Below are 25,172 nucleotides of genomic sequence, written 5' to 3'. Positions count from 1 at the left end.
CTTTCAGGAAGATTAATATTGCAGCGGTTATTGGACGTAAGGACAGGAAGACTGCACTGCAGTTGTTTGTCATGGAAAGTTCACTAAGAATCTAAAGGACTAGGTCTGATTAATGCTTTCATTTCTTCCTAGCTATATAACTTTGGGCAAGTTATTTTACCTGAGCTATTCAATGTCCTCATATGAACAATGAGAATAGGCCTGCTATTGTGAGAATGAAATGAGTTGGTCCATGTTAGAGAATTGTAGACTAAATAGAGTTCTAGGGCATCCACAGATCCCTATTGTGGGCCACTGCTGTCCCTGAGTGGGGATAAGAGGCTGGCTAGTATTTAATCACCTTTAGTCAGTCATGTACAGAGTACCCATGTTTAAACTAACATTGTGAGTACTAATGCATTTAGTTAAATTATACATTATGCTCTAGGTATAGTGAGTTTTAGAGTGAGGTCAGGTAATGAAGTGGTGAGAAGCAAGGGGTCTGAAACCACACTACCTGTATTTAAATCTTGGCTCTTCCTCTTACTAACTGAATGAGCTTAGTCAAATTATTTAACCATTGTGATCTATGTTTTAATAACAATACCTACAACATAGGATTGTTTTGAAGTTTAAATTAGTTAATACATATAAAGTACTTAGTATGTAGTAAGTGTTCAATATTATCACCTTGTCTGTTTTCCAAGAAGCAATGAATAATCTTGCATTCTGATTGGTTTACTGCATAAAAGTATATGGTACAGCTCCAACTATGATTCAGGCTCCCTACATTAGGGTTATATAGAATGAGCTCAACCCTCATCAATGCTTTGTGTATTTGAACACAATTATAATACCCTGCCCCATTCTCCTTTTTTTTTTTTTAAATTTCATTTTCTTCCACATCGACCAACAGAGTGTATTTTTGAGTTCTTTTTTAGTAGTACTTGTTTGAATGTGTTTTATGTATCTCTCATAGCTGTGGTCTGGTCAGTGGAGAAAAGGAGAATTTCTTTTTTCATACGTGATGCCATAGCTTTATTAATGCAACCCAGAGTTACATTGACTGTTTTGTTGTCTGTATTTTACTGTTAAACCACATTGAGTTTATTATTAACTAAAACCCCCCAAATTCACCTCATCCACATTTTGCTTGTGTTGCAAAATAGTTTTCATTTATTTATTGAATGCATTGACTACTAACATATTACCACATACTAAGCTCTATAATTGACACTAGATATATTCTTCATGGAGTTTAGAATTTCCTAAGATGTCATGCATATAAACAGAGATTTGTGGTAAAGTGTAATCATGATAGCTCTTATAATAGAGATGTGCAAAGGGTTATGATAATATGAAGGAAGGACATCTCTTATAGTTGGAGAAAGGATGAGGGTATGATAATGAAGATGACGGTGGGGGGAAGATGTCAGAAAAATGCACGTGGGGGAGAGAATGTCATAACTATAAGTAAGACCTTAGCTACCAAGAGTGTGGGAGGGACAGACCCTTTAAAACGAGAGGACAACCTATAATGTGGCATGAAACAGAATGGACACTCTAGAAACCACACATAGCTGAGCATGGTAAAAGCGTAGAGAGCACGAGGAGAAATTGGTGGGCAAGATGCTGACTAGTTAGGCAGGTACCAGGTGCTGAATGGCTTTGGATGTCATAGTGGAGAGTTAGTACTTAATCCTAAGGCATTAAAGATTTTAGATCAGAGAGGGACATGATTAGATTCATGTGGTTTTATAAAACACCAGGCTGGTAGCTTGTATACTGTGATCTGCGAATTAAAAGGAGGAAGACTATAGGTAGGGTGGTTAATTAGAGAGGCTATTCCTTGTCACACAAATAAGAAAAAAACATGAAGTTATGACTAAGGCATGGCCTTGGAAATGGGAAAGATGGGTAAATTTTTGAGAGATTTTAAAAGTAGATATGTATCAAAAACACTTGCCTGAGCACTTTGGTAAGATCTCCAGGACTTGAGAATCAGCTGGATGTGACAGGGTCGGGAGGAACTGTGACAGGTCTGAGGGCATGGTAGTTATGATGTAGGAAATAGAAAATTGATTCAGGAGAAGAGAAGGATTCCCTTTGGGATCTATTACCATTTGAACACCTTTGGGACATATACATGGAAACGTATAGCGGGCATTTGGCTTCTGTATCAGATTCTCAGAGGAGAGTTTTGTGCTAAGAACTGGACCTGTGAATCATCCATATATAGAAGTCACTTGAAACATCGGTATGTATTAAATGAACCAGGAAAGGGCAGAGGGCAATCATGAGAGAATTCTAACACATAATAGAAGCATGGAGAAAATGATTTTGAAAGAAATGTCAGTAGAGGAGCTGGGTAAAACCAAGGAGAAAGTGATGTCATAGAACCCATGGCAGAGAGAGTTTACAATGCTTTGTAATACTTAAGTAGTATATTTTGTAATACTTAAGTAGTATTGGACATGGCTTTAGAAAATACGCTTTCTGATCAAGTGGATTCCAGAGCAGATGCCTCTCAGGGTAGACCACCTCCTTTTGGAGAACTCTGCCTACGTCAGAGATCAGGGGAGAGTGTCCTTCCACCGTTTAGGTCTAATTTTAGGAGGCCCTCATTCTTTACAGTCCAGTTGAGAGTTGTGACTGTTTTGTAGTTTGAATGAAGATGAAGCTTCCTCTTTGTTTTTCCTTCTTTTGTTTTTTAGAGAAATGAATTCAGGTAGAAATGACCTTTCTTTGCAATATTTAAACAGAAATACCACAGTTCCTTTAAAAATTTGAGTCAACTAGAGAAAAAGATCTACAGCAACACGTTTTAGTTTTTAACTTAACCCTGTTTGAGTTTTTCATGCATTTTGACTATGGGTTTCTTTAGAGCAGAAGTAAGACATATTTACCCCACTGTCCCCAGGGCTTAACTCAGACTCTGGCATATAGAAATTCTCAATAAATACTTTTGTCTTTCTTGTTCATGATTACGTGGTCTCATTTTTTTTTTAGGGCTTCCAAGCTCTTTTGAATCTTACCTCTCCACATCTCATGTCATTGAATTATGACAATTGATCTGAATTTTATTAATGCTACTCTTTTGATCTGCCTAAACTATAACATGTTTTTTTCTCCCCAAATGTTCAAGTCAAATGAGAATTTATTTTAAGGCTGCATTTATGCCACAACATTTGAGAGTAGGAATTCACATAGAACCAGACTTAAGGATATCAAAGTTGAGAAGAAAATAATCTGTCAAGATGCTTCTGCTTCTCTTTCACATCCACAGGGTCTCTTATTACTACTTCTCTTTGTTCTCTCTCTCTCTCTCAAACTTTTATTTTGAAAGATTTCAATCATATAGAGTAAAGTATAACCAAATGCATTTTTAACCTTTTTACCTTAACTGTCAAGAACTTTATGATGTCATAATTGGAGTCTTAACTAATGTTACATCTATTCTGCTACCCGAACCAGTTCCTCTGTGTTGGTCAGAATTAAATCAGAGTAAGTTATGTTAGATTCTTTGTCTTCCTTTTGGAAGATGGAATTAGCAGAAAGGAAGTTATGGAATCCGTGAGACTTGGAGGTGATGATCAGATGAGGGGCTTCCCAGATCACTGCTCTGTCTTTCCTTCTTGTGTCAGGGATGCATTTGTCTTATCTTCCCAGGTGGCTTATTATATGCTTCCAAAAAAGTAACTATGAGACTTTTATATTAAGGAAAGCATATGCTAATTTCCATTTGGATAATGCAATATTTGGAATTTTAAGCTTCTCAACAAAATACGATTTTTTTTTTTTACTTATGATATTCTTTTCTATGACTATTTCTAGAGGATGGTAAGATTTGGTAGGTAATGTACCCATTCAAGTTCACTCTTCACTTTCTTAGAGCTCTATAAATGTAGGGCTTATCATGACTGTGGCAGGAGGCAGTGGAATCCAGTGGTGCACAGAAATATTTCCTGTTTGCTTAACTGTAAGGTTGGGATTCCTTTTTAGAAGTTTTGCTGTTCATAGCTATTATAAAGTAAGAAATAAAAATAAATCTTTTAGAGGAAATATTTTATAGGAGAAGAAATAAAAGGTCTGGACTCATCACCATATTTCTCTACTCTGTATATGTTGCATTTGAGCAATTTTCTCCTTTGTTTTTTCTCTATGCTATTTATACTGTACTTATAAAAATAAATACAGTCTTCCTTATCTAATGAAAAGTCATTTTGCATAATAATTTACAAATTTATTATTTCTAAGTGGGGAGGAACCTACATTAAAAATTTTCTTTATAATTTCAGCTTTTTTTGTTGACAAAGTCAGAACTGTATTATATGTATGTTCTTAGTATATAAATGGGGGATCAAGTTCATGAAGGTAAGCCATTGTACTGTTCCCTCAACTTTTTCTTTTCTGAAGATGTTTTGTCATTTCTTGTCTTTGATTCAGGGAATCAGCAGTCTCTTCAGTTCTTTAAAAGTGGTGCGTCTCTTGCGACTGGGCCGCGTTGCTAGGAAATTGGACCATTACCTAGAATATGGAGCAGCGGTCCTTGTGCTTCTGGTATGTGTGTTTGGACTAGTTGCCCACTGGCTGGCCTGCATATGGTACAGCATTGGGGACTATGAAGTCATCGATGAAGTCACGAACACCATCCAAATAGACAGTTGGCTCTACCAGCTGGCCTTGAGCATTGGGACTCCATATCGATACAATGCCAGTGCAGGAATATGGGAAGGAGGACCCAGCAAGGATTCACTGTATGTGTCCTCTCTCTACTTTACCATGACAAGCCTTACAACCATAGGATTTGGAAACATAGCTCCTACCACAGATGTGGAAAAGATGTTTTCCGTGGCCATGATGATGGTTGGCTGTAAGTATCTTGTTTTTATTTTTTTATTTATGTAAATCATTGTTGTTGGCAGTTTTCCAGGCTCCAAGCTCTGGCAGGATTAAAATGAAACTATTTTGTCTTCAGAAAGGTGTTTAATCCATATCTTTTGCATTGGTTTAATTTTTATTCATCCTTAGAAAATGAAAATGCAAAATATTATATTTTATTTTTTGGACTGTATTAACACATTTGAAACAGTGTGGACAGACTGATATAAACATCAGGATGGGAACTCTCTGATTTAATTGTGTTCACAATGTTCATTGAATTCCAGAACAGCAGATATAATCTGTAGTGAGATACCAAGTTTAAAAAATATTTTACCTAATAGTTGAATGCCTGAATTAAAATTGATTTCAGGATACAGATCTATGCAGGTTTTTACAATTAAGACTAGTAAAAAAGGTCTATCACTCTAATCTCCATTATAGACACTCTACGTTAGATATATACCTATTTGGAAGAATATAAGTATTAGTAAATATAGTAAAATCTTTTCAGCAAGGACAAGGGTGTCTAGGATTTAACATGGATACCTGAGTACTAAATGCCTTGAAGGTGTTCTTGGGAGTAAAATGCTCTCTAACGGACCCAAAGACCCTCGAGTTCTACACTCAGACTGAGACTGGATGACATCAGAAGACCAGAACACTAAGGAAATGCCAAAGAAGCTGTTGTAAAAGATCTTAGGAAGACTTGACCACCGTCCATACCTCCAAATTAGGTGATTTATCCTAACCTAGTTCTGATACCTAAAGTAACCTTAAGATCATGGACCTGGAGGTGTGATTAGTGTTATTATCAGCTGTTAAGCCTTTGGATCATGGTCATTGGTTTTTGGTCTAAGCCCTCTTTGTTAAGGTTTCAAATTGCAGAGGTTTATATTTGGACACTGATGGGAAAGATGTTAGAGTATCAGCTGGCCCATAATGGGTCAATATCTTGGGTTTAGGCAAAGTAGTTTTCAGAGTTTAGAATGTCTGAAAGCTATTGGAACACCAGTGTTAGCAGTTGCTTAGCTTCTGTACCTCTATACTCCTTTGCACAGGTACAGAAACAAGAACTCACAGGTTCTATTTGCTGGTTAAAGGTAACAGACAGAGTGAGAATTCCAAATGCTGTTTATACCAGAGTCTTTTAGAAGAAAAATGTTCTTACATACAAAGAGATCCTGATGATTAATTAATCTGTTGCCTACACACCAAAATGGTAAGATGTATTAGCAAAAAAGTACTTTATAAGTTCAGAAGATGACATTTTGTCAGATGTAATATTTATTGCTATACTACTTTTAGTATTTATATAATGCATTTTGCCTTACACTTGGGCATAATTCGATTTTTTTAAAAAAGTCTATTTTCAAGTAATTACAGATTCACTGGAAGTTGCAAACATAGTAAAGAGAGGACCTTTGTGTCCTTCACCTGGTTTCCTCCCATAGTTGCATCTTATAAAACTCTAGAACAAGACCAACACTGACATTGGTACAACGTGGTATTCTGTCATGTGTAGATAGATTCCTGTAACTACCACTGAAATCAAGATACAGAATTGTCCCATTACCACAAATATGTCTCTCATGTTACCGCTCTATAGTCAAACCCATCCTTTCCTCCAAGCATCTCTAACTCTCTGGCAACTATCGCTCTATTCATCTCTGCAATTTTTTGTTTTTTTGAGAACATTATTCTATAAATGGACTCATACAAAATGTGACCTTTTGAAATTGGCTTTTTCTACTCAGCATAATCCCCTTGAGATCCGTCTAAGTTGTTGAGTATATCAATGGTTTGTTCCTTTTTATTTCTGAGTTCTATTTCATGATTTGATATACTGCTGTTTAACCATTCTTCTATGGAAGGACGTTTTGGTTGTTTCTAGTTTTGGGCTATTATAAATGAAGCAGCTATGAACATTCATATACGATTTTTTGTTTGGACATAAGTTCTCGGTTCTCTGAGATAAATACCCAGAAATGTGATTGCTGGGATATATGGTAAGTATATGTTTAATTTTTCTTTTTAAGAAATTGGCAACCTATCTTACAGAATGGATATACTAGCATAGTTAAATTTTTCACAAGAGAATAATAAGAGACGTTAAAGGACACCATTATTCATTTTGTTTCTCAGGCCCCAAACCTGGAAACCATCCTAGGTGTCTGTTTTTTTCTCATGTATTACATCTATTTGTAACAAGTTCTGTTCACTTTACCTTCAGAATTCATTTGATTATTTCTCTTCACTTCCATAACTTACCACCCAAGACCACGTCACTACCATCACTGACCTGGATATTCGCAGAACTCTCCTATATATTCCTTCTGTTTCTACTCTTATCCCACAATCACTACCCAAGTGGCCCTTTTAAAGTAAATTAGATCACACCATTCCTCTGCTCAAAGCCCTCCAATTTTTCCAGTGCACGTAAAATAAAATCCAGATTCCCTAACCCTTCTGTCAAAGCCTGAGTGGTCTGGCCTCGCCTGCCATCAAGCTGAATCCTGTCTCGGAGTATTTGTACTTGTTTTCCTCACTGCTTAAAACATCCCTCCTCTGTATTATGCCATGAATTCATGCTGGTCTCCATTCATATGTCCTCTTCAGAAATCCCTCCTAATATGTTCAGAAATTTCTCTATACTATAATTCAGAAATTCTTCCCTACTATAAAAACTACCCCAGTGCCTGCCTCCCTTGTTCTCTGACCTTTAACCTTTTTCTTCTTCATTTTACCCAATAAGACCTAAAACCATGTTGGCTCTGACTCTGTTTTTTCTTTCCTTCAGTAAGTAAGCTCCACAAGAGCAGGGTTTTTGTCTGCCCCCCCCCCTTTTTTTTTTGCTTCTATACACCCAACATTTTAACAATTAAACAATTTTTAATACCATGCTCAATCTAAACTTATTGTATGAATGAATGAACTTGAAGATATCCCTGATGGTCATAGTATCTCCTGTCCTGAATCCACTCCAGTTAAGTCTCTGATGAAGATATGTGCAAGGAAAATGTAGTCCTTGGAATTTGGCCCTGATTCCTTTGTGAAAGCCCTAGTGAGCTCAGGGCTTTTTGTCTGCTTTTAGGAGTGTTGTGGCCCCTTCAGATGGATTACCCCAACCCTAAATCTCCCACTAGGCCTGACAATAAGCTATAAGAGGCTAATCAGTTTAAGCACCAACAATTCTTTCTCTTGCAATGTTTTGCCATTTACCTTCTGCATCTACATCCATTGGAAATTTTCACATAGATTCAAATGAGTTGTCAAAACTTCATTTGGTTCAGAGTTGGTCCCATTCCTTCCCGACTTTATGGATGGCCAATTATATTGCTATATAAAAATTTATTTCTGCTCTTTCCTTTCCCTTTTCTTCAGTTCCTGTCTTGATTTCAAGATGAGGACCTTGCTTTAAAGTTGGTCCTTTTCCTTTCAGAATTTCCGTTATTTCCTTTCAACACCTGAGCAGTTGTTTTCTGTTAATAAACCAATTTCTGACATCTTTTGCCTGTTGATTTAGGTTTTCTTTTTATGTCTCTGAATAAGTTTCAGTTTCTATAGCCAGAATGTTCCAAGGAAATGCCTTTTAATTTTCTTCTTAGACCTTGGGTCCTTAGTAATTTCATGGCATCTTTCCTTTGCAACCACCTAAAAAGAAAATAGAAAACTGTCAAGACCCATGAAGTGTTACAGTAACTTCCCATGATTCCAAAATTTATTAGATACACACTGCACAAAATATCAGCCAAATGTGGTTGTTGCAGCTGTTTGCAATCTTAGTATGATTTTTTTTTCCCCTACAATAATACTGAGGAAAACAAACAAAACAAACCACCAGTGTTCTCATAACCCAATATGTGTTAGCCATAAAAGAGAGAGAGAGAGAGAGAGAGAGAGAGAGAGAGAGAGAGAGAGAGAGAGAGACAGACAGAGACAGAGACAGAGGCGGGGAGGGAGGAAGGGAGAGAAAGAGAAATCAGAAAGGTTCATGCTTAGGATTCCACATCCACTATTTTAGAAGCACTGCTTGTAACCTTATGATGCAGTAACAGAAAAATATTTTATCAAAAGTTTGTTGGAAATACCAACTGCCTATATTCTATAGAAAAAATGATCACTACTTGTAAATGATACCTTCTTTTCCTGGAGAAAGTCATCTGAAGTTTTCATGCCTTCCAGCAATATTTAGAAATTTCAGTGGCAGCAGTTTCAGTTCCTACATCCTTTCTGAGCCCTCTTTTTTTTTAATGGCCTATCTTCTCTTTTACGTTCTTCTACCGCACGCCTTCCCCAGGCTGAATTGCACTTAGACTCTGTGCAGGAACATAGTCTCAAGGTTCTCCTTGTTGATATTGAACAAATCTTCAAAAAAAATTTATGACTGTGGATTACCTTCAAATCTAGACCTTATGTTTCTTTTTGTTCCCTTCTATGTTGGCAAGATCCCCCATTTTTTTGCCATTTACCTGCTAACTAGGAATTTTTTAGACTTATACCTTTTGTTTCTACAGTTGCCCAAGGTAAAGAATTCTCCTGCTCAGATTCTGGAAATGGAAGGTGGTTTGGATCTTCTCAACATATGTCTACCACCATGCATTCTTTACCCTAAATTTGTCTTTTCTCAGTTTTGGCATGCCTTGGGTGAGCTCCATGGCTCTGACAGCAGCCATCACTACTCCAGGATAGTCAGTTCCCCCCATTTCTCTGTATCTGTGCATTCATGAACGAACCTGATTGCTCTGCTGATGTTCACAAAATTCACTACCAATTGGCTTTTGTGAAACAAGGTATTTTTGCAGTTTGGTTCTGTAGCAGTTGTGGAAAATAACATACATTTTTTTTTTTTTTTAAGATCACGCTGTGGGTAATCTCTTTACTAATTTTCTCAGTAAATACTTAATGATGCCTTTCTGAATTGTTTTTTAATCCATTTTATTTATATAATCTTATTATTGAGCCCTTAATACTTTTTTTTCCCAAAGATTAACAAACTGACTAATTTTGCTTCTATTCAGAAAGCACCTTAGCACACTAATGATTTGTTTTGGTGGCTATAAAAGAAAGGAATATGAGAATGGAATTTTTTGATGTGATTATTGTTTTGTTTTAATGAACTTTTATAGATCCTCTTCTAAAGATTTATCAAGAAAGATTTACTTAGTTCCTTCTTCATTACTAAATAATCACATAAGTTACGTTTTAGTTTAAGCCATCTATTATAAAAAATGATAGTTTTTATCTTTCATTATGATTCAATAAAAAAAGAAACATAAAATAAAAAGATGTTATGAATAACTTTTGGCCGTTAATAATGTGTCTGACCAAATTTGTTATACATATGACAAAACAAAGCAAATATACATATAACAAAGCAAATAAATATGTATATTTATATATATAACAAAGCAAATAAACTATATAGTTTGCTTTATTTTGTTTTAATATATTATTAAATATTAAATACACTAGTAAACATGTAGACAGCATATTTCAAAGGACTATAAAGTTGGACTTTGGGTATTTATTTTATTTAAAAGCATTTTTACTTATTTCATTGCTGCCTGCTTAGATGCTAAAATAAGGCAGCCTGACTCATGTGGTATTTGACAATCAGAATCTGTCCTGCTGGGATGCCATCTTTAAAAATACAACAAAGCAAAACTAAAAGCTATAAATATGAGAATTGCTGAGGTTTAGTTGGTAGACAGGAATCCCAGTCATAATAATGCTAATCTGCAATTTTCAAATTGAGTGTAATTGATGATAACTCAGTCTTAAGAACTTTCTGTAATTGACTAGTATGTTTTATAATGCAGAAGGCAAATGGTTTAGCACATTTAGAGGTATAGCAGGACCATCTGCCAGTAGGATGTGTATGAAGGGAAATTTGAATCTCCATGTGGGTGATTAAGTGCCACTGGGAGCACTTAGTTACACATTGGTCACTCAGCATCATGCAGAGGAAACTCATGCCATGCATGATATTCTCCGGTTGATGAGTTCATTTAGCATCCTCTGTGGAGTTCAGATAAAAGCCAAGCTGAGATTATGGGCATTACCCTTACTTCTCTCCATAGGAAAAGGAAATAAATAGAAGATGGGTAGACCCAGAGATTGGGAGAATATAGAATAAGTTGAGGGCAAAGGCCTGTGTGACCTTGGGGAGTCTTTGAATCTCTCTAGGTTTTAGTTTTTTCAATTATGAAATGTAGGAGTTAAAATAAATGACTTCTAGGTCCCTTTCTAGGTGCCACTGCCCATAGAATTGGTCTGATATTGGAGATGAGGTTAATATGGAAAAGGAAGACGTATCACTTAAAAGTTTTAGAGTTTTTTACATAAATTGCATACCTTGTTCTATGGAGAATAAGATGTGTTTTGTATAGAATATGTTCACTGAAGAGTTAAGAGGGAGACCATCAGGGGATATTATAGAGAAAAAGATATGCTTTTGGAAAGGAAAGTGTTTTTTCATATAGAAATTAGGCAGCTAGCTTCCTAAAAGACATTTGCCTCAGGTCAGAGAAATGGGGCCAGGGAGAAGTCTGTACACCATGCCAGTGGGGACTCTGAAGGATATTTGGCCCAGATGGATATCCAGGCAGGTTTAAAAGTGAGTTGTTACCATTTTCCAATATTAAAAAAATTCCTCCTCTACAAATCGTAATATGAAATTTCAGGTGACTCAGATACAATATTAAGTTATATGTTAATTTTTTTTTTTTTTTTTTTGCCCTTCCTCTTGCGGTGTAGGTAGGCAATGGAGTGTGAACATGCTGATTTTTCATTTCTGGTTTTAGTTTTAGCCAGATGGAGAGAGCTTTAAGCTTAATGTTTATTTTGGAAACTGGGTCAATTCTTTGTGTCTGCTTTACCCCTGCTTATAAAAAAGAATTTTTCTTTTTTACTTCTCTTTAATGAGTTGAATATTCTTGAGGAAAACATTTTGTGGAGCCTAAGTTCAGGGTTATAGGCACCTTTTTTTCATAATTTAGTAGTTTCGGATATATAAGCCAGTAGTTAGAAAAAGACTGCGCGATGTGCATTTTAGTCCATGTTTCTTATTCAAAGTAGAACTTGTATCTTTTGCAGGAATGTTCTCTTACACTCACATTTCTTTTTATGTTTAGTCACTTTTTCACAAAACCTCTCGGATTCTGTTAAGGCCTTAATTTTCTCAGAAAACAACAAGACATTTTCTTAGTGACCTATTAACTAGCTGGCCTCTTTGCGAGAGCTTGGTCTCTGGAACTACCTTGTATCCTTGTATCATTCAAAATTGTTTAATTCAATCAGGCTTGACCCAGTTTTTCTGCTAGGTATTGATATTAGGGAGACAAACTAGACACTTCCTGGCCCTCAATAAGTCATTGATATAGTGAATGTCACACAAGAAAATCACAGAATCATCTTTCTTTCTCTCTCATTCTCCCATCCCCCACTCTGACCCTCACCCTCACCCTACCCCCACCTCCACCTCTACCTTCATCTCCACCTCCACCTCCACCTCCACCTTCATCTCATCTCTCTTTCTACTGTGAGCTAAGAGCTAAGACTATGAACAGGTGAACAGAGAAGTTGGGCTGAACTGTAAAGCTAGTGATCGCAGGGTCTGTGTTTGTCCTGTTCATCATTGCATATGTAGCATGAAGCATTGTGCCTAGTTGATAGTTGTACTCATTGAGCATATGTAGAATGAACGAATGAGTGAAAGAAGTTCATCTAGCTCAGCCTATGGAAAACAGGAAGATTTGTAGGAAGAAGCAACTCGAGCTCAGAATACAAAAAGAAGGTAAATGAAGCAAGACTTAGGTACTTATCCAGGTAGAGAGAACACGTGGGGGAAAAAAAAAAGAGGAATGAAATGGCTTGGCCTTTCTGTGGAACTCCATGTATTTCACTTTGGCTTGACGGGAAAGTAGATGAGGATGGGGAGGAAGGAAGGAATTAGGATGCGCAAAGGCCTGCATAGCTTAATAAAGAGTTTGTATTTTATTCTGAAGGTTGTGGGATAAATAAGATTTTATTGTTTAGCATGGAAGATGGATTAGAGGAGAGAAAGGCTGTGGGCAGAGAAATCAGTGAGGAGGCTATTGCCTTAATCCAGGAAGACATTAAGGAGGTAGGAATATGGAAAATTGTTTTAGAATTGGCAAAATCCTTTTTTTTTTTTTTTTTTGGTAAAAGGCTAGATAGTGACTATTTCAGCTTTGCGGGCCTTATGGACTCTGTTACAAGTACTCCCCCTCTGCAGTCATAGTGCTAAAGCAGCCATAGACATAAATGAATGAGCGTGGCGATGTTCCAAAAAAACTTTAATCAGATAGCAGGCCAGTTAGGCACATTGGCAATAGTTTCCCACAGTCCAGGACACACAACATGGTTTGTGAAAAAGACCATTAGAGTCAGACAAACCTGGGTTTAATTTTGTTATTATTTATTAAGAATTGACATCAATTATCTAAACCATCATCTGAAAAGAGAAGATAATAGTCTCTACATTGCAGTTATTTGGAATACTGAAAAAGGTTGTATGTAAAGTTCTTGAAACATTTTTTAAGTTGTTATTGGTGAGTGGATGCATGTGTCAGATATGGTGGAAGAAGGAATTCAAGAAGACTTGTAGATTTCTGGCTAATTTAGCTGAGTGAATGACAAAGTTCTTTTATGAGATAGGAAAGGAGCAGACATGACTAGGGGAAGAGGGTAGTTCTTTTTTGGGCATGTTCAGTGAGGCGCCTGCAGGTCATTCGGTTGGAGATCTCCATAGGTTAGGCTGTTAGAAGGGTCCAGTTTAGGTTTCGGAGATGTGAGGCATAGAGACATCTCTTTGAGAGTCAGTGTAAGGAAAGTAACTGATGTCAAGAGAGTGTAGGATAGTGTCAGAATGCAGCTGGCCAAGGGTGGACACTTGAGAGAGAAGTGCCACAGAGAGATTAAGAAGAGAACCTAGAGGTGTAAAAAGGAAGCATGGCTCCTGAAGAAGCATTTGTTGGCTAACAAAGGATGAGAGAACTTCAAGAAGGAAGGGAGAACAGCAAGACAAATGGGACAGCATCAGGCAAGATCTGAGTGGCATTAGAAGGTCATTGGAGACCTTCAGCAAGTAGTTTCATTGGATAGTTGAGGGGAGTTGTCTTTATGGGATCTAAAACCTTTTTTTTCTATATGAAGGAAAATAATTTTATAAGCCATTAACTTAGTGTAGGTAGATTATGCGTATACAGCATTTTCCACAGCCACTGTTGCTTTTTTCTGAATCAGTTTTCAAGTTCAAAAACATATTTAAATTAGATTATTAGCTGTATTACACATACATGGAATTTTTCCTTTGTGTTACAAAATAGGAAATAAAATTAACTTGAAGAGAAGTTTTTATAGAATTCCACTTTCTAAGAACAGATATTTTACTCAGGGGAGAGTTTTATTTACTGATGATTACAAGGTTATTTGGTGACCTTCCAATAAATTTGATTTTGATTCCTATGAATGCATATGTTGCCAGGGGCAGGTTGTCACCTGGTAGGTGAAGTAGTGTGGTTAGAGAAAAACAATGGAGATTTACATAAGCTTTACACATGTGTATCGAGGGTCAATTGACATGTGATCTTAATTTTGATTAAAATAAAATACTTAAAATTTTTTTCCACAGGTTGAAATTTTAACAGATTCATAGATGAATATATTTAGAACATGTTAACATAAATGTCCTTTACGAATGGATTTAAGAATTGCTTTGGTATGCTCAGAGAGGGGATTTTCTAAGCCAGTTTCCAAGTGACTGCTTCTTACCTACTTATTTAATATTTACATAAATTGTGATGACTGAGTTAAGCCTTCTTGGGAGTTCAGGTGCCAGACACATGGTCCTGGCTTTGGACTGTGTGTATAAGTAAGATTTCTGTGGGATGAGAGCTATATCCAATTTGACTCTCTTGAAATACTAGAAGCTTTAAAAAAAATTCTGAAGCTAACTCTTGAACTGCCTTATAGTTTAGGTGTCCCCATCCCCTGGGCCATGGATTAGTACCCAATCTATATGGCCTGTTAAGAACCGGGCTGCAAAGCAGGAGGTGAGCAGTGGGCAAGTGACTGGAGCTTCATCTGTATTTGTAGCCACTCCCCAGCGCTAGCATCACCGCCTCAGCTCCACCTCAGATCATCAGGCATTAGATTCTCATAGGAGCACCAGTCCCTGGTGCCAAAAAGGTTTTAGATGCTGCCTTTTTTAAACAACACCCAAAAGTCTTCATCTGTGAAAGTCTAATTTTGGGGCCTTACTGATTTAAAATGAATATAAGGGAAGAACACTTAGACTCATACCTCATACTTCTTAAACTTTGGCAAAGGAGACAGAGGTTGCCTCTTTTATTGGGACTTTGGGGTGGGAACTTTTCTTACCTCCTTTGTCAGTTTCTTTAGGAAAGACCTCAACTCTCCAACTCCCTTCTCCTAGGAGGGCCTACCTAGAGAATAACATCATTTCCCCAGCTCCCCATGCACACTCCAACACTCTAGGTTCCATCATCCTTGTCCTTTTGCTTCATCATGCCCTAAAAATTTCCCAGTTGGTTCTTCTAATCATGAACACAATTGGGATGTACCTGCCTCTTTTGTTCCTGTTCCAAGATCTCGGAGCACAATTTCGAGTAAACCACACAGCCATGTAAACAGGTGCCACTAAAATGCATGGTCCACAGTCTTATGAATCTTTATTTGTTTTAGGTCATCTTCCTCTCACATTTGCTGAGCAGCTATTATGCAACTCTTGCATGTATTCTTCCCGCTTCTACTAAACCTATGACTACTCTTCTTCTCAGCAGACGGCCTTCCTTTTCTTTCTCTGTAAAAGAAAGGATAGCTGTAGCAGATGCACATTTCTTTCATTCCTGACCCTCCAGGCTAGAAGAAGGGTCGGGGGTAAAGGCGAGAGGACAGCCAAACCACACACAACCTTGTAGGCCAAAGTGTAGTGGCTTTTTTTTTTTTTTTTTATGTCAGGTGGGAAGGATTTAGAGGGTTTTGGGTCCAAGAGTGGCAATCTCTTTTTGCTGATTGTCTTTTGTTTTATAAAGATCAATCTGGCCGCTGTGTGGAATTTAGACTGTAACTGGTCAAGGATGGAAGAGGGCAGACAGGTTAATAATCAAGGTGAGAGATATGGCAGTGGTAGCTAGAATTAGTTAGATTCTGGACAGATGGTTAGGACCAACAAAATATGAGGGTATGAGAGAAAGTGGGGGTTAGGATTTACTTTAAGGCTTTCTGTGCAAACAACTGGTGTGCTAAGTTGGGGATCGTCATTTGTCATGTTGAGTGGGCAGTTAGATATGTGAGTCTAGACTTCTGTGGAGGGGTTCAAAGTGAGGATATAGATTTGCTTTGTAACTTAATGTTTTATTTCCTCCAATTGTGTGCCCTTCTCTCTTCTATGTTGTTCATCTCTCTATCTTTCTTCTGGTTCCTTGTCATCAGCCAATAGGCATGCTCATGTCTCTTCAATATTGAAAAAAGTATGTTTGTGAATAAACATTCAACTTCACACTCTATTTACCTATTATCTATCCACCAATTATTCTGTTTTTAGGCATGTCTCCTAAAGCTTGTGTCTTTAATTTCTTTTTTCCATTTACTACTTATTGAAAGCGGGCTTCTTCCCCTGTACTAACTCTCAAAGTACATTTCACAGACACCTTTTCATCCATATAAAAACAGCTCTTTTGGCTTCTTTGATGTTTAGCTCTCTCTGGTTGCTTTCCCACTGCTCTGGCTATTACTCCTCTGTTTGCTTTGCTAAATCGTTATACTCTGTCTCTTAAATATTGAAAACCATGATATTGGGAACAAATTATTGAAAGAACAGCTCTCCTGATAGGCTGAGCAGTGTCTTTCTACAAGGAATAATTTAAGGGGCTCCAGCCAACTTCCAGATATTTCTCTGATTACTTTGCTCGATGATCCCTGCTTGTGTGCCCTTCCCTCCCAAAGGCCCCTGTGAAACTGCTATTTTAGTCTCTGAAAGGTGTAAGTCTTTAGCCCCTATCAGCACACCAGCATGCACTGAGTTTTAAACTAGCTCACTGTCACAATGAAAAGAGAAGCTGAGGTTTCAGAGGAGGGTGGAGAAAACACTCAGAGCATAGGGTGCTGGCTGGCAGGCAGGGGCGGGAAGGAGCTGAGATGGTGATGCTAGAAGAGAAGAGACTCTTCAAGGACTCTTTTTTTTCTTCCTAGCTCTATGGTGGAAAAAATAATCAAGGACTGATAATTCACGCCTCTTTTCTCTGGTTTCCTGCCATGAGAACTTTCTTTTCCAGTCTGTCTAAAGTGTCCCTGTCTCATTACCCCTTTATTATGGTCTGTAATTATATCCTTTAATTCTTTCTATATATATTTACTGCTTGTCTCTCCAACTAAAATGGGAGCCACAAAGGCAGGGAGATTGTCTGATTTGACTCTGTATTTCTGGTGTAATAAGAGCATAGTAGGTGCTCAATAAATATTTTTGAACAAATGAATTGATTTTGATACTCCATATTTGAAATCTTGTAGATTCAGAGCAAAGCAAAACCACACAGGTTTTCTAGACGTAAGTATTTTAGTGGTGGGTTTAAACAGATATAAAATGAATCTTAGATCTATAAATATGTGGCTGGCTTGAAGCAGGATACACTTCTCTGTTGCTTTTGGTTTCCCATTTCTTTTTTTCACATAAATTTCCTTCTATTCTGCCCACCTTTGTTTCACAGCTCCCCGCCACCCTCCCCCCATGTTTTCTGGGAAAACTGCTAAGATTTTAACTGTAAAAACAAAACACAACAAGAAACAACAACAACAAAAGAAGCCATTTGCTGTCTCAAGGGCCTGGTACTTGCAAAGGAAATCTATACTTTCAAGATTATTGTTTTGGCTATGGGCTTTTAAAAAGTCTAATTTGAAACTCAAAGCTACACTGCTTTCATTGTTCTCAGCTACATCTGCACTCCCCTTGAAAAGTTACTGCCATTGTTTCAGTGGAGAGGACAGCGGAGGGGCCATTAGGAAGAACTGGGAAATAGAGGGACCGAAAATACTGTGTGTGTGCATGCGCGCGTGCACAAATGCACACGTAGTCACGTGCTCATGTTTACTTCATCGTCTATCATGAGCGAGTCCTGGCATATATGAATGAATCTGCTAAACTACCAATCTCTTTTTGGTTACTGGCTACAGAAAGGAACCACCTGGAAATTTGAACGGTTTGGAAACTGTATCACAGACAGAATTTGATGATGAAAGTTTTGATATTCTATTCTATAGAGGCAACGTAAGATTAGGACTGTTTTAACTTTCATCAGAAGCAGAAATATCCTTTTTGTTGTTGTCTGCTAAAGAAAGAAAACCATGTAAGTGTATTTAGAGAAATACGCATCTTGAAATAAATGTGTCCCTTCACCCAAAGGGAAATTTCAGTGGCTTCTATTGTTGGATAGAACAATAGAAGCCACTGAAATTCCTATTAATAGAACAATAGAAGCCACTGAAATTCCTATATAATATTACATGAAACTAATGTAATATTATATGTCAATTATATCTCAATTTAAAAAATTAAAATTAAAAAAAATAATAAAGTAAAAACACGTGAATGAAATCAATCTTATAGCTATGTGACTTTTAACTGCTAATTTAGCCTTTATAGAGAAATTTCCAGAGGAAAAAAAGGTGATTGTAATGGGATTTTGTTAATATGACAGCACTAGAGAAGTCAGCTGATACACAGGAAGAGACCCAGGACCCACAGATGGAGGGGAGGATATGCTAAATATTTTCTCAATTTCTGGTTTTCCTGGATTCTTCTAATTTAATCTGTGTGGTAATTCAGATTATCTGCCTTTAAAAAAAATTTAATCTTTAATCAAAGTAATACATACACATAGTTTAAAAAGCCAAATAGTGCTAAAAGGTTTATTGTAATAAAAGTTTACTGTTCTCCATGTCTTTTTTTTTTATTTCTCAGAAACTACCTTAAAGTATTTTTACTTTTTGTTAATATTTGTCTTTTTATCTCTAAATAACATGATTATTGGAGAGGATTTTCAGTTTTAGTCATTATGTATCATCTTCCATCTTTGGAAGATGAAAATATAATTCTCTTTTCTGTCCTCTATCCCTTAACCATCCCTACATACAGATATCTACATTTTCCAATTTTCTATCTTCTAAATATATTTAGATCATAATTTATGTTGAATCAGTAGTCTGTTTTCATTGTCACAACTATGCAGACACTATTTATATCTGAGCCACCTGTATACTATTATTATTTCTCTGTGCAACGTTTGGTTTTACCGAGGGTAATTAGTGTCATTAATTTTTTTTCTTAGCTTTCCATGTTCTTCACTCTATTTCATTTCCAAACTCTCCTTTATTGTGTAATTCTTATCTCAATATGCTCATATTAGGTAGAGGTCAATTCGTTGTCTTTGGAGCCTTCTGATACTCTCTAGTCTAGACCAATGACTATAGGCCTGACCCACAGCTCTCAGCCTGACATTTTCTTTCATTCAGGATCCTTGGGAATCCCTTTGCCATTCGCTTTTTTGAACCTCCTGTTTCCTGTGTGTGTTTTGAAGGAACAATTCTCCAAAGAAAAGATGCAGTCTTTTTTGAGATTGTACGTGTCTTAAAATCTCTTTCATTTATCCTTACACTTAATTGATAATTCATATGGGTAGAGACTTAAAGGTTAGTAATGATTTTATGACAGAATTTTGAAGCATTCCTCTTTGGTCTTTGAGTTTTGAATGGAACTATTCAGAAGATTGATTTCATTCACGTGTTTTTATTTTATTATTTTTTTAATTTTAATTTTTTAAATTGAGATATAATTGACATATAATATTACATTAGTTTCATGTGTACAACATAATGATTTGATATTTGTAAACATTGCAAAATGATCACCACAGTAAGTCTAGTTAACATCTAACACCTTACATAGAAGCAACATTTTTTTTATCTTGTGATGAGAACTTTTAAGATCTACTATCTTAGCAACTTTCAAATACACAATACAGTATTGTTAACTCTAGTCACCATACTGTACATTACATTAAATACACTTAATTATTTTGTAAGTGGAAGTTTGTGCCTTTTGACCCCCCTCACTGATTTCTTCTATCTTTCCACCACCTGCCTCTGGCAACCAACAATTTGTTCTCTATATCTATAAGCTTTTTTGTTTGTTTTGGTTTTGGTTTGTTTTTTTATATTCCACATATAGGTAAGATCACATCATATTTGTCTTCCTCTGACTTATTTCACTTATTAGCATATTATCCTTGAGGTCTGTCCATGTTGTCACAAATGGCAAAATTTCATTCTTTTTGATGGCTGAATAATATTTCATTGTATAAATATACCATTTTTTATTCATTCATTTATTCATTCATCAATGGACACTTAAGGTTGTTTCTGTATCTTGGCTATTGTAAATAATGCTGCAATGAACATGGGGGTGCATCTCTCTTTGTGTCAATGATTTTGTTTTTTTCAGATAAATACCCAGAAGTGGAATTGCTGGGTCACATGGTAGCTCTATTTTAAAATTTTGAAGAACCTTCATAATGTTTTCCCTGGTGGCTGAACCAATTTACATTGGCACCAACAGTGTACAAGCATTCCTTTTCCTCCATATCCTAGCCAATTCTTGTTATTTCTTTTCTTTTTGATAATAGCCATTTTAACAAGTGTGAGGTAATAGCTCGTTGTGGTTTTGATTTATATATCATTGATGGATAATGATGTTGAGTACCTTTTAATGTACCTCTTGACCATCTGTGTGTTTTCTTTGGAAAATTGTCTATTCAGATCTTCTGCCCATTTTTTAATTGAATTATTTGTTTTGCTATTAAGTTGTTTGAGTTCTTTATATATTTTAAATGATAACCTCTTATCAGATATGCGAATTGCAAATATATTCTCCCATTCAGTAGGTTGCCTTTTCATTTTATTGCTTTTGTTTTTTGCTGTGCAGAAACCTTTTAATTCAGTATAGTCTACCTTGTTTATTTTTGCTTTTATTGTTTTTGCTTTTATTGTTTTTCCTTTAGTGTCAGATTGATTAAAGTCTTGATTCTCTTATTTATTTATTTATTTGTATATTTGTCAAGATTTTTATACTTTATTTTTATTTTATTTTTTATTTTTTTATTATGATGACATTGGTTAACAAAATCCTGTAAGTTTCAAGTGTACAATTCAACAGTAAGGCATATATGTATTGCATTGTGTTCACCGCCCATAGTTAGATTTCTGTCACTACATATTTGACCCCTTTTATCCCATCTACCTCCTCCCTGCCCCCCATCCTCTGGTAACCGCTAGTCTATTGTCCATGTCTATGAGTCTCTGTTTGTCCTGTTTGTTGCTTTTAGGTTCATATCCCACATATAAGTGATATCATGTGATTTTCAACTTTTTCTGTCTGGCTTATTTTATTTAGCGTGATAATCTCGAGGTCCATCCATGTTGTCGCAAATGGCAGTATTTCATCCCTTCTTATAGCTGAGTAATAATCCATTGTATGTATGTATCACATCTTCTTTATCCAGTCATCTATCGTTGGACACTTCGATTGCTTCCGTGTCCTAGCCACTGTGAATAATGCTGCTATGAACATCAGTGTGCAAATATCTTTTTGGATATATGTTTTCAAGTCTTTGGGGTAAATACCCAGTAGAGGGATTGCTGGATCGTGTGGTATATCAATTCTTAGTTTTTTGAGGAAACTTCATACTGTTTTCCATAGTGGCTGTACCAATTTGCACTCCCACCAGCAGTGTCTGAAGGTTCTTTTTTCTTCATATCCTCTCCAACATTTGTTATTACTTGTCCTGTTAATAACGGCTATTCTAACAGATGTGAGGTGGTATCTCATTGTGGTTTTGATTTGCATTTCCCTAATAACTAGCAATGTTGAGCATCCTTTCATATGTTGGCCATTTGCATTGGTGTCAGATCGATTAGTCTTGATTCTTTTAAATAGTACATTTTTCTCTCTCCTTCCTTTCTGGAAACCTTTAGAATCTTCTTCTGGTACCCAATATTACGAAATACTATGGGTAATGTCTTTTTCTGTTGGTCTATTTTTATCCACTCTTCTAGATTTTCAATGGGAATGTTTTATCATTTGGAAATACCTATTTTCCACTCCTGGGAAATTTCCTTGAGTTATTTTATTGCTAAGTTTCTCTTTTTCCTTTTCTTTATTGAAACTCCTATTATTTGGACATTAGATCCCCTGGCTTGATTTTTTAATTTTCTTACCCCTTTCTACAGTGTTCTATGATTTTTTCTTTTTTTCACTCTATGGTCTAGAAGTTTTCCTTAGGCTCAGTTTCTAATCCTTCTACTGAGTTTTTATTTCTCTTAGCCTCGGTCATTTTCTAAGAGCTCGAGAGTTTTCTCTGTGTTCCTTCTTATAACATTCTCTTTTGCGTCTTGAGTTCAAAATCTCTTTTCTCTCTGGGGTGGTTTGACGATCTCTATATCATTTCCATATCCCCACATAGTCTCTGTTTTCTTTAAGTCAATGTTTGATGTGTTGGTTTTGGTCTCTGTTTTTTGTGTTGGAAGCTTTATGCAGATGTTTGGGAATCCTGGATATCTTTTTATGGCTAGACTTGTGACTGTGGTTTAATGTAGGGAGATCTGATTGGGTTATTTTGTGGGGAATACTCAACATCACAATTTTTACATAATTTCTGTTGGGCTGCCAGTTTCCCCAAAGAGGAATTTTTCCAGTTTCCAGGCTGGAAAATGAAGGCATTGCTTCCAGCTTTCTGAAAGCTAAATGGAGAAATAGAATTGGGGGGTTGACATTCAGTGTATAAACTTTCACATACCCCTCCTGCCCCCAATTTCAATGTGCTACCTCTATTTTCTGCTGCTCCTCAGTCCAGAAGTGCTCTCCAGTCTTCTGCTGAGGTGTGAAAGGGGAAATAGCCCGGCATTGTGGAATGAGGGAGGGCATCTGGGAGTTGGATATCTATCTGCTTCTTAAATGGACTATCAACAAATCCTGCAGTTTCAGCTCCACCTTTGCCCCCTCTCTTCCAGACATATCTGGTGGTGGGAATTCCTGGGGTATTTGGAGATTCCGTAGTACAAATCAGATTGATTCCTGGCTTTACCTCTGCTGGTTTAAGATTAGTTTTCTCGGATCTGCTAATTCAGTTACCACTTGTCCTGTGCTTTCCAGCTTTCAAAATTTTGTTGTGTGTTTTCATACTCTCTTTGTCCTTGTGGTTTTATGGTTTAATAAATCAATTTACTGTTATTTTGTGGAGTTTTGAGAGGAAGCAGAGACAAATACAGGTGATCAGTCCTCCATCTTTGACCGAACCTCTCTGTCTCTACATAGTTTTGTCAGTTCTTCTGGTTTTTTCTTCTCTTTCTTTTGTTCATTATCCAAATTTAGACAGCTCTTGATATAGCTCTAAAAATTCCTACTGCTATTTACCATTAGTCTCAAGCTACTTGGTTAGTAGGGAATATCTAATCATTGCTAAACACATTAGAGGTCCAGTGCTATAGTATCTGTCTACCTAATCTCTAAGTCTGCTTCACTGCCTGCTTGGCTTCTCAGCTATACTATGTGGTTCCTGATCGTTGGAAGTCCTGTTCTGTTATGACAACCTCTGTTGAATTACTTCCTCTGGCATTCTTCCCCTCTGTATTTATTAGAGCCAAGCTTTCTTTTATACTACATCAATCCTCAAACTCATCTCTAGCAGAGCATCTTACCCAACTTCTTAAATATATAGACTAACACTATATAAATGATCACACACTCTGTCATTGGCTTGATTGAGTCAGGGGTCTAACATTTTCAAATACGTTTATATTTTAGAGTTAAAGGAAAGTATGAAATTTACTAGCATCATGGGTACAGCTGGACCTAAATATCTTCGATTTTGTAAAGTCAGGATTCTGTTACACTCTCAGGACTAGAAATGGTTGGCAATAAAAGAGTGAGAGGAAAAACTACTCAGTACTATGGGCTAAACTTAAAGCAATCAGGGCTAAATTCCTCTTCTCTCAGCCTTTAGTAAATAGCATTTTAGAGTCCATAATGAATTCAGCATAGTGATGTTTGTATTTTGTTGATAAACCTGTTATAGGTGTTTTTCAGTTTGTGTTTGGGCTGAAATACTGTCAGCTGGAACACTTCATTGAGGTACTCAGTGTAGGATGAGAACATATGTGCCTTCGATGAAAGCTGCTTTGCAGTGAAAATCACTGGGTTTCCTGTGAAGCTGTATCTTGTGAACATTGTTATGTAAGCAGTGCCTTTAAATCGTTGGCTTGAGTCTCCAGTAAATAGGTTTATAGAGTCTGGGCTTACTGACTGAGCAGGAGTGAAGATGAAATGTCTTACTATTGTGGTATGTGGAACTTTTCTGTTGTTGCATAGAACTTCGCCCACGTAAATTTAAAGCTGGAGAAGGCTGACTCGTAAAAATCATCATGGTTGGTAAAAAGTAAGCTTCGAAAGTATCACGATTAAAGGCTATGTCCATATTATAAGTTGAGTAACTAGAGTGTCTGGAATAGAGTGAAGAAGAGAGAAATGGTGTGGGATGAGGTCAGAAAGGTAATAGGATCTGATCATCCAGGGTCCTGGAGATCATGTTATTCTGTGGATGGGAATCTCTCTAGAGGGTTCCGAGGAGAAAACAACATGATCTGGCATTTTAGGAGCGTCGCTGTGGCCATTGTGTTGAAAGTAAACTCTAGGATGTGAGGAAAGAGACGATTCAGAGTGGCTCTTGAAATAATCTTAGTAAGAAATGATGGTGGCTTGGACAAAAGCCATAGCAGTGGTGATCTTGGGCAGTGCTGAGGTTCTAGTTATATTTTGAAGATAGATAAAACCAACAGATCAGACATTTGACAGATCAGATGTGGGGTGTTAAGGAAGAGAGAAATTAAGGATGACTCAGTTATTTATTTTTTACTTTTTTTTTTGTCTGTGCATCTCTAGGGCTAGAGATGAGTATAGGGAAAATAGAGATTTTTTGGGGAGAGATGATGTAGAATTAGGAGTTAAATTTTGATAAGTCATGTTAAATTTGAGATGTTTGTTTGATGTCTTTATAGGCAGTTGGATAGAAAAGTCTGGATTTCAGGTGAAAGATTCTGGCTGGAATTTGAGAATTGTTGGTATAGAGCTGGTATTTAAAGTCTTGTTGAGACTGGTTGAACCCTCCAGAAGATTGAGAGTAGCTGGAGAAAAGGTCTAAGAACTCAGTTCTGGGGCA

The 25,172-nt window shown here is 36.7% G+C and overlaps 1 protein-coding gene across 2 annotated transcripts in view; it reads left to right on the top strand.

Annotated features, from left to right (window-relative positions):
• KCNH5 (potassium voltage-gated channel subfamily H member 5) overlaps positions 1 to 25,172 on the top strand; it is a 346,402-nt gene that overhangs the window by 152,770 nt on the left and 168,460 nt on the right. For both annotated transcript variants that reach the window (XM_025049120.1, XM_006915107.3), the window contains one exon: positions 4,426 to 4,852. In XM_025049120.1, the coding sequence (XP_024904888.1) occupies positions 4,426 to 4,852 (427 nt within the window). The remainder of the gene's footprint in view (positions 1 to 4,425; positions 4,853 to 25,172) is intronic.

Source organism: Pteropus alecto, unplaced genomic scaffold, assembly GCF_000325575.1.
Source record: "Pteropus alecto unplaced genomic scaffold, ASM32557v1 scaffold276, whole genome shotgun sequence".
Lineage (NCBI taxonomy): Eukaryota > Metazoa > Chordata > Mammalia > Chiroptera > Pteropodidae > Pteropus > Pteropus alecto.
This window is presented reverse-complemented; position numbering and strand designations above follow the sequence as displayed.